The sequence below is a fragment of the Leptonychotes weddellii genome, chromosome 8 (assembly GCF_054177405.1).
Source record: "Leptonychotes weddellii isolate Sample4059 chromosome 8, ASM5417740v2, whole genome shotgun sequence".
Lineage (NCBI taxonomy): Eukaryota > Metazoa > Chordata > Mammalia > Carnivora > Phocidae > Leptonychotes > Leptonychotes weddellii.
In genome coordinates this window covers 8558746-8571414 of record NC_138376.1, presented here as the reverse complement: position 1 = coordinate 8571414, position 12669 = coordinate 8558746, and the positions used below count along the sequence as shown (strand labels likewise).

General features: G+C 45.5%; 1 protein-coding gene across 2 annotated transcripts in view; it reads left to right on the top strand.

Annotated features, from left to right (window-relative positions):
* Window positions 1-2755: 2755 nt before the first annotated feature.
* RBM24 (RNA binding motif protein 24) overlaps window positions 2756-12669 on the top strand; it is a 10467-nt gene continuing 553 nt past the window's right edge. The window contains exons 1-3 of one of the 2 annotated variants that reach the window (XM_081827632.1): window positions 2756-3222; window positions 4409-4532; window positions 6020-6074. In XM_081827632.1, coding sequence (XP_081683758.1) covers window positions 3055-3222; window positions 4409-4532; window positions 6020-6074 — 347 coding nt within the window. In that variant the 5' untranslated portion in view covers window positions 2756-3054. Of the gene's footprint in view, window positions 3223-4408; window positions 4533-4703; window positions 5808-6019; window positions 6075-12669 lie in introns of those variants that run through there. The other variant, XM_081827630.1, reaches the window with a different exon arrangement.

Below are 12669 nucleotides of genomic sequence, written 5' to 3'. Positions count from 1 at the left end.
ATCTGTGGAATTCAAAATCGGGAATATTCAGGCATCATTTCATACGGAATGAACAAAGTTTCAAACCAAGCTACCAAATATTTACCGCTCAATTGAAAGAATAAAAGCACACCAGTCAGGGGCTGCATGGGGCTCAGGGAGGGTGGCTGCATTATTTTCTCTGGGACTATGGCAGGGAAGCATCTTGTTCCCAGAAGCCGAGTTCTAGGACACAGCTATCCCAACCTGGGATCAGAATTTCCTTGTAGATCTCACCACTTTACTTAGTGAACATCCAAGCTGCTGGCCACATTCCCAGACACCCTCCGTCCCTGATATTATCACAGTCCCTCCGGGGTGGGCTCCTCATCCAGGTAGGAAGAGAGGTGAGATAGCCAAAGTCACTCTTCTCCTTCAGGCTTCTCTGGAATAGCTTCTCCCTCACAAAAGAGTTTTTGCCTGAGCCTCATCTAAGTATAGTAATTCTTCAGTGACCCAGCAAGATGGATGTTGAATATTAAAAAACATGCCTCCTTTGTTTCATAGGCTGCTTTGTTTTTCTAAGTTTTAAAACCTACCTTTCATCATACCAGTACACAGAGTCTCTTTTAAACTTGTACTTTTGCTTAAGCAATGAGGAGAGAGTGTTATTTACAATTTCCCTTTCTGGCTCTCATATAGCTGTGAAGTACCTTGTTTTTCTTCAGTTGGATTTTTTTTTTAAGATTTTATTTATTTATTTGAGAGAGAGACACAGCGAGAGAGGGAACACAAGCAGGGGGAGTGGGAGAGGGAGAAGCAGGCTTCCCGTGGAGCAGGGAGCCCGATGCGGGGCTCGATCCCAGGACCCTGGGACCATGACCTGAGCCGAAGGCAGCCGCTCAACCGACTGAGCCACCCAGGCGCCCCTTCAATTGGATTTTTAAAACATTTTCCAAAAACCTTTGGATTTCTTATTTCTCCATATCACCCGCTGGGGGTTCAAACTTAAAGAAACTCATGACCTCAAAAGGCCAACTTCAGGCAGAAGGCAACAAGGTGAAAAGCTCGAGGATATTTGCGTTCCCGTTCGTTCGCTTTGGCAAATGCAATGTATCTCATCCTTCTGGGCTAACTGCAAAGTGCCCTGGAAAGAGAAACACAAGTATGTGCTTCTCTAATAGGTTAACATACTGACCTGCTTTAAATGGTTCAGCCCAGGGGCAATTAATGTATGGACTTCAACAGACACTCCTGATGGAAATGACTTAAAAGCAAATCATGCCCCTCCTACAGGGGTGGGTGGAACATTCTGCTCACATTAAATACCTTCATCCAAACCTCAAATATGACAAGGATTTTATGCTTAATTGAATGTACTCTTGATAAAAAGAAGTTGCAAAAAGCTGATATTAAAAAATAAATATATAGGGGTTGCACTAAAGTCTGTATTTTCTACAAATGCTTTAAAGGTCTGCTGGTAGAAACCAGTGGTTATGTAACAAGTCGATTTCAAAAAATTACACCTTTTACAATTACAGTACATCCTAGTAAAACAGTTGAGGTCAAGTCACTAAACACTCCTGCAATTCAAATGGAAGGAAATAGATTAATTCTTTGCTTCGGGGGGGGGAAAAAAAAGAGGATTTATAATGAGAAATCTGTACCAATCTCCCCAAATAGTTAGGGTGGAATAAGTAGGGAGGAAACACAAATTTGGTAACTGTAGGGGCTAAAGTACTAATTTATGGTCCTCTGAAATAGAAGGTGGTGTCTACGGTTACTTAGCTTGGCTGGGACCGTGAGCAATTAAAGCTAATGGTTTTCTCCAGCACACCCAAGCACTAGACCTGTTTTTTGTTGGGGCTTTCCCCCCCCCTCCCCCTTCTTCCCTTCTGGCTCTGCCTCGCTGGTTCTCCCCAGCACTGGCTCTTCGAGGGTCAAGGAAGGTTGGGGACCCTCCTTCTCACTCTCCAGACCCCAGACTATCAGACTCGGGTGCCGTTGGCCGAGCTCGCCGGCCCCTCCGCGCCCGGGAGGGAACTGGCCTTTCCACGAACCGCCCCAGGCCTCCCGGCCCCCAGCTCGTCAGTCCAGGTCGCCGGCCGTGTCACCGTGGCCGAGCGCAAAGAGCTCGCGTCGTCGTTTTGGGAAAGCGACGCAGCTCCCTCCTCGGACGCAGTCTGTGCGTCCCAAGCCCCGGCTAGGACCGCGCCGAGTCCCTAGGACTTTGACGGGTTAGAGCAGGCGACCGCCGAGAGCAAGGCCGCCTCGGGCCATCCCCAGCCCTACCCCAGCGTCGGCTCCAGAGCCCGAGCCCCGCGGCCCAGCGCCGCGCCGGGAGAGAAGCAGCTGTTCCCAACAGCTGGGGGGCGGTGGCGCCGGGCACCCCAGGTGCGGCCGCGGCCAATCGCAGGCGTCCGGCCCGCCCCCTCCCCAGCCCGGCGCCGACCCCCGGCCCGCGGGGGAAGGGAGCAGAGAGGTGGAGAGCAGTACTCGTCACTTGTCTTCCAGCTTCCGCGGCGGGAGGGACAGAACCGGAGCCCGAGCGGCGCGGAGTCCCCCACCCCCGGCCCCGCCGCCGCGCCCCCCGCCCGCCCGCCCACCTCCGCGCCCGGACGCGCTGGCGGCCGACCCTACCCACGCCCCACCCAAGACACCTACCTAATTTCCAAGAAAGAAAAAAAAAAATCTACCTCTAAACGCGCCCGCTTCTTCGCTCGAGGACCACCCTCTCTTTTTCATTTTTGGCCTCCCAGCCTGGTGAGTGGAAACCGCTTGCACATTCTATAGAACAGGATCCTAACCCAGACGATCCGGAGAATTTGTACGGTGACCGGCAGGGGGGGCGGGAGGAGAGAGCGAAGTCAAGTCTCCGGGGCTGCTGGCGACTTCGGAAGCCGCGCGCCCCGCGCCCTCGGCCGCCCCCGGCCTCTCGCCCCCGCCGCGCCGCCGCCCTCGCCCCCGGGCTCGCCCTTGGCCCCCGGCGGCCGCGAGAGGGTGCGGGAGACGCGGAGCCGGAGGAGGCGGCGCAGCCGCTGCCCGAGCCGCAGCCGCAGCCGCAGCCGGAGCCCGAGCCGCGGGGCGGGCGCGAAGATGCACACGACCCAGAAGGACACGACGTACACCAAGATCTTCGTCGGGGGGCTGCCCTACCACACCACCGACGCCAGCCTGCGCAAGTACTTCGAGGTCTTCGGCGAGATCGAGGAGGCGGTGGTCATCACCGACCGGCAGACGGGCAAGTCCCGGGGCTACGGATTTGTAAGTTGCGCGGCTGCGGGCTGGCGTGGGCTTGGGGTTGGGGAGGGTGGGGTGGGGGCGACAAAAGGCCCGGCGGGGAAATCGAGGACCGCGGGGGCGGGGAGGCTCGGGGCGGCGCAGGGCCTCGGGGGGGGGGTCGGGGTTTGCCGTGGGGGGCTCGGTGTGACAATGTGAGAACCCCGCGGACGCGGGCGGCGCTGCCCCTTTGCTCCCGGCTGAACTGAAAGTTTGCGCGCGGCGGAGCTGGGGGAGGGAGGGCTCTGCTGCCTCGCGGGGTTTCGAGGGGACCCAGCGCCCTGCGGTGTCGGGGGGACAGGCGGAGCGGGGGTGGAAGGAGAGAACTAACCACTGCTGGATTTGCGGGTGCGCGGGGCTGGGAGGGAGGGGCCGCAGCCCCTCGGAATCGCACGCCGGGGTTGGAGGCCGGTGGTTAAGCGCGCTGTTGCTTTGTGAAAATGCGTGTCTTCAGGCGTTCCGGCTGGGGCGGGGAGGGGACACCCTAGGAGGTCTAGGGCTCTACTCCTTATGCCACCCCCCACTTTTTTTTTAAATGGCAAAGATGGATTCTTTAAAAAGATGATCCTCTAGCTCTTTGCTGAACTGAAGGAGAGCATATTAAGCCTCCTGGGGATTTAAGCGTGCAAATTCAGCTGCTGGAGAGCCGGGAGCTCCAGAGTAGGACAATAGCTATGGTCGTTAGGGAGTGCTTGCTGATGGTTGGGAGCACCGGCTGGATGTGAGGCTGGACTTTCTTTAAAGCAAACAGTGCCTCTTGGGCTGGGTAGGGACCTGGTGGGGGTGGCGGTCGGGGGCGGGAGGATCTAGAGTTGCAAGACGGAATTCAGGCTTCCGACTCCCTGCTAGGCCCTACTAGCGCCCTGAAGACTTTGGGGGTGTCAGGAGGGGGTTGTTTCTTTCTTCCTCTCTGTTTTTTCTTTTCTTTTCTTTTCTTTTTTGACGGGCGATCAAGGAGTAAGTTCCAGGAAAAGAAAAAGGAAAAGGAGGGAAGGAAGGAAGAAAAAGAGAGAGAGAGAGAGAAAGAGAGAAAGAAAGAAAGAAAAGAGAAAGAAAGAGTTTAAGAACCCCCTCAGTTTTCTCATGAATGACTTCTCCAGTGTGATTCTTGGTTTCCTTCAGGGGTTGATTTAGAGCTTTGTATGTATGTGTGTGTGTGTATGTTGCTAAGGTCACCATGGCTGACCGAGCTGCTGCTGAGAGAGCCTGCAAGGATCCGAACCCCATCATTGATGGCAGGAAGGCCAATGTGAATCTGGCATACTTGGGAGCAAAACCAAGGATCATGCAACCAGGTAAGAAATGTTCCTCCTACCCACTCCACGCCCCCCCCTTGAGGACCCCCCCCCAACTTCTGAATAGAATGAATCCCTGTTTCAGAAGACATTGTAGATGTTTAGTAAAGTTGAACCATGGCTGGTTATTCTATCAAGATATTAAATGAGCGTTGTCACCGGCTCTTGCAGGACTTGAAATGTACCTATGTGCAAAAGTAGATCTTGAGGGTCTGGACAGTTTGTACCCACCCAGACTTAGGCTTGACTCATCTGTTTCAGGTATGACATACAGTCAGTCTACTCTTTTATTTTCCAGTTTCTCACCACTTGTAGATCATTCACATGTGGATTTTGTGGGCCAAATGTGTCACCTCTGGCTGGTTATACCTCCCTACATACTGTTGTCTCTCCTTCCACCACCAGTGGCCCTGTGCTCAGAGCGGGCAATCCAACTTGAACACTGACCCAAGAGAAGCCTAGGGGTAGGGGGTGGTGTCTGGATGGTAAAGCTTTAACATAAAATCACAAGACTATTAGTAATCAAAGAAAATGGGGAGATTTCAGGTACGCCTGGGCCCTCGTGTAACAGATAAACCGACACTTAGAGATGGAAAATGTTTTACTTCAGTCATGCAGCTATTAGTCGTCAAAAGGGAAGCAGGCTTTTGTCTATGTGAAAATTTGACCTTTTGGATTATTTACAACATTGCCTTTACCATTAGCATGAATGATTAAGAGTTGACTGTTGAGCGAACAGTAATCTTTTTCTTGGGTACGCAACTCTGTTTTGTTAAGTCATTATACTCTTCACTCAAGTGTTTCCATCCGAAATTTTGGAAAGAGGTTGACACTTCCATCCAAACGGATTTACTAGGGAACTAGATTGTCAAGAAAGTGAGTGCATGTGCCCATATCCGTGAACATTAAAAGACTTGTGTTTGTGTGTGTGCTATCCAGAAAAGGAGACTTTGTTTTTGTGCATTTTTAATACCATAATCTGTAAAACCCATAATCTTCCAAAGCATTGTCCAGCATGTTCCAAATTACAAAGACTTTTTATAGATCATGATTCAGAATTGCAGGAATATTTGTGACATGTAACTTCATTATCAAGTCCTGTTGTTCCTGGTTTCATTCCACAAGAATTTTTCCCTGGCCTAATTTTCTACGGTCTTCTTGTATGACTGTCAAACTTTGCAGATAATTTTTAGTTTCCACCTGTAGCCTATTAAAATTTTTACTTGGGTCCATGATAACATTAGTAAAAAGAACTTTTAAATATATGTATGTATATATTTATAATATATATCTATAATGATAACATCAGTAAAAAGAATTTTCAAATATATATATTTGTAATATATATAATATTTATAATATTTTCTGTAAAGCATCAAAAGAATGGTGATCTTCTCCAAGTGAAAGTTGTGATTGCATTTTAATATGTAGGAGTAATAAATGCCTAACCATGCACAAATAGAGAATGTGGTATGTTTTATTGTTAGGTTTTGCCTTCGGTGTTCAACAACTTCATCCAGCCCTCATACAAAGACCTTTTGGGTAAGTCAGTTCATCAGGCCCTCCTAAGTTTTGATAAGTATCATCTGTTAACCTGCCTCTGTTATATACAGACAAGACCATCATGTCACAGAATGTTCCTTGTGATACATATTTATATATGTTTGTACCTTTTTGATGCTGATAATATAAATATTTTTAGATGAGTCAAGTTACTGACCAAGTTTGCAGCCTCCAAACCAGACAAATTTTGAGCTTATGATTAACAAAACAAAACAAAACAAAACTACCAGGTATGACTTGTGTACAAGACGATTGTGTCCCAGCACCATGATTACTGTTCAACTTGACTCAATGTTATTTATCTCTTTCTAACCTGACAGGGCTCGTATACAGTTAAGCTAACTGATCAGAAGGATACGATGATAAGAGGTGGAATAGTTCTGTTTGGAATTAAACTCTGTAACCAGTAGACTCAGACACACAAGCTCAGATGGTGATTAACGATGCATGGATGTTGGTGTTGTTTTATTTTTCACAATAGTCAATAGACCTCCGTGTGCTTTATTTTATTTATTACAGTAATGAAGTGGTGTTGATAGCTAAACTGTGTGCTTTTTACTTAATTGAAAAGAGCTGTAGTGAAAGTGTTTTCTTTTCCTCGGGGAAGGGGCTCTTTGTGTTTTTGGTTTTGGTGGTGGTGTTGAGGAGTGTTGACTTTTGACTTTGCCATGGGAAGCAAAGGGCCTTTTTTTTTTTTTCTTGCTTTTAAGCTGTAGCCTGTGACTTCCACTTAACCGTATTTTTGTAGTGAGTGCTAAATTGTGTGATTTCCCTCTGTGAGAATACAGATTCATTGCTTGCATGTCCTAAGTTTCTGTTTTACTGGGGAGTTTTCTGGGAATGGGGTTCTTTCTTTTGCAATGTATATCCACTTTTAGGCCTTCTCATTTAAAGGTTCAACAAACACTCATCAGATTTCACTGACACTAGCCAGTTTTTTGAGTCGAGTGGCACTTTCACCTTTCAGACCTAACTCAGGTCAACAGGCTGCTCATCTTTGTGTTCCCTTTGGGCTCTGTGATTACCAGCTTTCCTCCTCTGAGTGCCCTTCTTTCCCTTCTGTTCAGACAACATAAGTGGGCGATCCCTACCACCTAAATTTACTCGGACTACTTAGAGTCTGTTTGGGCTGTATTCTACCTGATTGACATTGCTAGAACTCTAGTGACAGAGATTTCAGCTTTTTAAATAGTCTAATTGTTCAAGAGGTGTTTTATCCTCAGCTATCGTTTCTGCTCTAGTTTAGCACCTAAATATCTACCTGTGTAACCTGGAAGGTCAGATTCTAGATAGATAGATAGATAGATAGATAGATAGATAGATAGATAGATAGATAGATAGATATCCACCTTATGTGTCTCCAAGGATAGACCAGAAAAAGTAATAATCATTGCACTTGGTAGGGCCAGGTTGTTTTCCACGAATACCTTCTTAAAACCCTCCCTTTAACATAGGGATTCTTCACCTTACCGCCAACTCTTACTTTTTAAAACCGTGGGAGAGTATTCTGTCCAATATGATTAGAAAGGGCCCTCATACCTCATAGCTATTTATCAGTGCCCCATCCCAACCATCCTGGGTACCGACAACAAATAGTGGGTTGATGGGTCCAGCTACTTCTGTGGGTCCTCTCCTCATTCGTCTAGACTACGTGTAAGGTGGGATTAGGGAGGAGAACATACATCCTAAGAAGTGATGATAAACTTAGTCATGATCTCACAATAATAGTCTTTAAACAGTTATGCGGCTAAATCGATCAACAGGTATTAGCATGTGTTTATGTTTTTCTGTGCTAAGTAGGTGATACAAAATAAGGAGACTGCAAAACTAACACAAACCAATCAAGAACTACTAGTTGCTAAGATACTTGGTATTTAGGACAAAAGGAATTCAGAATAGCAAGAAAACAGGAGAATTGGAGAGGTGCACAAGGCTTCATGGGACTTGAACTAGTCTTGGACCAGTGGGTATGTCCTGGACAGGTAACAGGAGCAAGGGACATGCCTGAGGGCTATAGGATGAGGTGAACATAAGCAAAGGCAGAGAAGAGAAAAAGATTTAGTGCATGGAGAAACCAGACTGTTTATGGAAGATATTGAGAGCTGGACATAGAAATTTGGACTGGCTGTGGTAGTCTGCATTGATCCTTGAGAAAGAAAGTAGCACAAGGAAAATAAGAATAACCAGAATAAAATGTCCTATGGAAATTTTAAATCAAGTATGCTTTGATAGTAACCTTTTGTTGTTCATCCCTGCTAATATTAAGCTGTCTTTATAAAGGATGGTGATTATTACTGTTTGCATAAGTTGTTTGAACTTGAGATTCTTATTAGAAATAGATAGCATTGCAGGCTTTCTCTTTTCTTTTTTTAAGGGGTTCTTTAACACTGCTCTAATTCCCAGAGTCTGTACCTAACAAATCACACCTGGTCATCCTCAATTCTGTTGGAATGCCACACGTTTTTATTTTAGGCCTGGAAAAAAGCTTGAGAATTTTTAATCTTACTTGACTTCTTTGAAGTTCTAGTAACTGAACTATTTTTTATGTGGTCCTTAAATGGCTCCCATTTAAGGGGGCCATATACTGGGCTTTTCAAGAGAAAATCCTGGCTTGAAGGAATTTCTGATGCAACACAGTGGGCAGATGTATAGAGACTCGTGCATTTGCTAAACAATGTCTTAGAAATACTTTCTGGTTGCAAGAAGCATTTTCTTATTGAAACCTTAGAGAGGAAAGACTATGCATCTGTGAGTAGAAAATTCTAGGCTGGTTTAGAGCAGTTTGAAATACCCTTAAACATTTATTGAGTATACCTTTAAGTGCTCAGGGTTTTGGGGGGGGTTGAAGAGTTTATTTATTTATTTGAGACAGAGAGAGAGAGAGAGAGAGAGAGAGAGGTGGGGAGGGGCAGAAGGGGAAGGAGAAGCAGACTCCCCACTGAGTGTGGAGCCCGATGCGGGGCTCGATTCCAGGACCCGGAGATCACGACCTGAGCTGAAGGCAGAAGCCTAAACGACTGAGCCACCCAGGTGCCCCTTAAGTGTTCAGCTTTATGCTAGTTGTATTAACACTGTACTAGATACTATACTATCCACTAAGGGGGGGCAGGAGGGACAGTAACATTAAGTGAACATCTCCTACATGCCTGGTACTAGTAAGAGATTTACATAAATCATGTAATTCTCACAATACTTATTTGACTCAAGCTGTTCATGTCAGCCAGTGAATGTTCTTTCCATGGGTGAAAAAACAGATACAGAGAGGTTAATTAACTTGCCACAGGGCTAATAAGTAATAGAGTCTGGTTCTAGGTTCATAATCATGATTTTCCTGACCTCAAAAGCTGTGTTCTTTCCTCTGTCAAGTTATAGCCAGAAAGACACAATTCCATTCTCCCTTGTAATCTAGTAAGAAAACTGAGAAGCCCCCAGAAGGGTGTGGCTTAAGACAAGGAGGGAGACATCAGGTTCTTGGGACCCAAGAAGTCTTCATGAAAGAGTTAGAAGCTGACCTAGATTTTTAAAGGATGGTCGAGAATAAGGTACTCTTGTATTGAGTGCCTCCTTTATTCATCATTGTAGGCTCTGTGCGTAGATAATGTTATTTAATGCACAGCAATTCAGGGTTGGAAATAATTGGATTCATGTCACATATGAGAAGTGTGAGACCAGAACGTGAAGCAAATTCCTGAAGGCTCTCTACAGAGTGAGCGCTAGACCTACGGTGGAAAAGATTTGGATTTCAACAGGTAGAGATGGAATGAGGTTTGGCTTCCCTGGCAAAGGGACGGCATGAGCAAAGTGAGGATCTAAATATGCGTGGCTTGTCCAGGGAGCACTGAGGAGTCCAGCTGACCCGGGTTCGAGGAAAGGTGGAAAGAAATACTGGAAGGAATGTTTTGGAGCCAGAAGCATAAAAGGCGTAGCATGCCAAAGGGGCCACAGGTTACAAGAACAAGCAAATGGAATGAAGACTTTGCCAGCAGTCTGGTGATAGACTGGAAGAGGACACCAGTTAGAATGTCAGAAGTCACAAAGAGATGTCAGGGGACCTGAAAAAGAAAAGGAAAATGTAGTCAGTGTTTTTTGACAGTTGCCCAAGGTATCTGCCTTGTTCTTGTGCTTTTGTAACCGCTAGGTACGCCCACTGTGTGATTAATTGAGGGAAGGGACACTGGTAGGTAGGGGAGACAGATTCTCAGATTGCCTTCATGAGCTCCTTAAACTAGTAAAAGACCTCCTAATGCAAGAATGGCTTCCGAAGCACCACCTTAGCCTTTGGTCCTTTCCTGCCTTCCTTCCTGAACGGAGGTATTTTAGGCTCTCTTTGGTCTTCTGGGTTCTCCTTTCCCTGAGCCTCTGGATTTCATGTGCCTTCCAGACGTATTCCTGACCCTTGCCAAACTTCATGTAGGGTTCTGATATGCCAGGGAACTCTACACTCTCATTGGTTGGCATTATCAAATGAAAACTATTAATATAAAATCAGTGCAGAGACAAGAGTCCTGTAAGCAGCCCTGCCTATCTTCTAGTGCATTCTTCACACACACACACACACACACACACACTTCATCCTACCTTTTTTATAGGCTAAACTCATTTTCAGTTACCAGCATTCTTTCAAAGATACAAACCTGGTAGCCATCCTGTTGTCCTTAGAGCTTTGGGAGTACAGGGGTTAATGTTTCCCTATCAGTGAGATTCATACTGGCTGGACTTCGCTGCTGATAGATGTTTTACTTTGGCCTTATAAAGACATTTTACCCGCTGGAAACCCTTGTCGCATGACAGGATCAAAAATAGCCCGGCTGCAGCCCCTGCTGTCCATCACCACATGTAAACGGGCTTGAGTGGAGGCTCTCTTTGCAGTGTCCGCACATTGTGGACGCGGCGGCCTCCAGGGTTTCATAAAGCCACACCTGTCGCTGTGAGTGAGTCAGTCACCTGACCTAGAGAAAAGTTTGGAGTATGTGCATGACCATGCGTCTGGTTTCTGACAAGCAGTTAAGAACATCTCTAAGTGTCCTCAGAAACACTTGATGACGTGTTTTCTCCTGGCACTGGGAAAGATCTACAAGTCTAGTAAAATCGAGTGTATTTTTATCATTGGGGTCAAAGTTCACTACCCTCTATGATAAATTCATCTTTTCCATGGGTGTTCGTTAATAAGGACTTTCAGTGAAACTCTGAAAAGACAAAGCAAAAATCTGTGTATTCGGAAACCTAAATGTGAAGTTTTCAGTCTTGATTTCTTTAAAATACTTTAAAATAAGGATTGCTACTTGTTGCTTCTACTTCCTGTTACGTTGGCTTTGCCAACAACCAGATGGCATTATAGTGTCATATTTTTAGAAATATAGGGGGTTCTGAGGGAGATTGCTTTAAAGAAAGGTGAAAATAAGTCAGGTACTCATGGGAGCATTTTAAAGGGGCAGTAATGAATCGCAAGAGTGTGAGAATTGAAATGCATGGGTTTTCTTAAAAATACCTCTTGTGATTAATTTTTTTAACAAAATTAACTTCCTAAGTAAGGTCATTGGAGTGTGTCTTGTATGTGATCTCTGAATGTATAATTGTTAAAGGTACTTGATTTTGTTTCTTGAACTTTTACAGGATAATACATAACACAATTGATATGTATCAAATATCTATGAGTAGGGCAGATTTAAAAGCAACATGCTAATCTATTTGTTATTTGGAGGATAAAACAAGAGTTCCTATTTGCGCAAAAAAAAAAAATGTTTCCTTACTCATTTTGTTATGTAAACATTTTAAGTTTATATGAATTTTTAGAAATATTCCTATTCCTTCCTTTTCCCTCAACCTCATCATTTCCCCAAAACCCCTTCTGTCTGTCTTGCATAGAGATAAACAAGCTGGCTGACCTTCAGGTGCCTGATAGTCAAAACAGGTTTGGTTGACCCTTGTGTCCTTATGAATTTTATGGAGAGAAAGAAAGAAAGAAAGGCAAAAAGCGTGCTGCACATCTCTTTGGGAATCACTGCCATGAATGTTGATAGCATTTCTGTAGCTTCCCACAACAGCCTCTTGTGATAGAGTGAGCTGCACTACAGTTCGTTTGAGAAGTGTGATTCTGCTGTGTTTACCACACTTTTAAACTCTTTTTTATTTTGTCGCCTGCTTCTTGTATCATCATTATTTTTAATAAGGGTGACTGAGGTTGCAGAGAGATTAATGTGTGCTGAGTCTGCATAGCAATTTCAAGTAGGGTTGCCATGATAATAAACATACGGATTTTGTGGAAAAATTTATTTTACTTTTGGGAAATCGGCCAACCCCCTCCCTCCTCCCCGCCCCACCCCCCCGGAATTGAACGATCACGGATTACCTTTGGAGTCCTATTATAGTCACCGCTGAGAATTTTTTTCTCTTTGCTACAGTTTTACGAACTCATTGCAAAATTTTCCAAAGTCTTAAAATCAATTAAGCATGTATTCACTACCTCTCCGGTGCGTAGCCCTCACGAACCTTGATTTATTTGCCAAACTGCTGCTGAACGATAAGCGTTGGTTCTCTTAACCGATCCTAAATCCAACTTCCAGCAGGGAGGGGC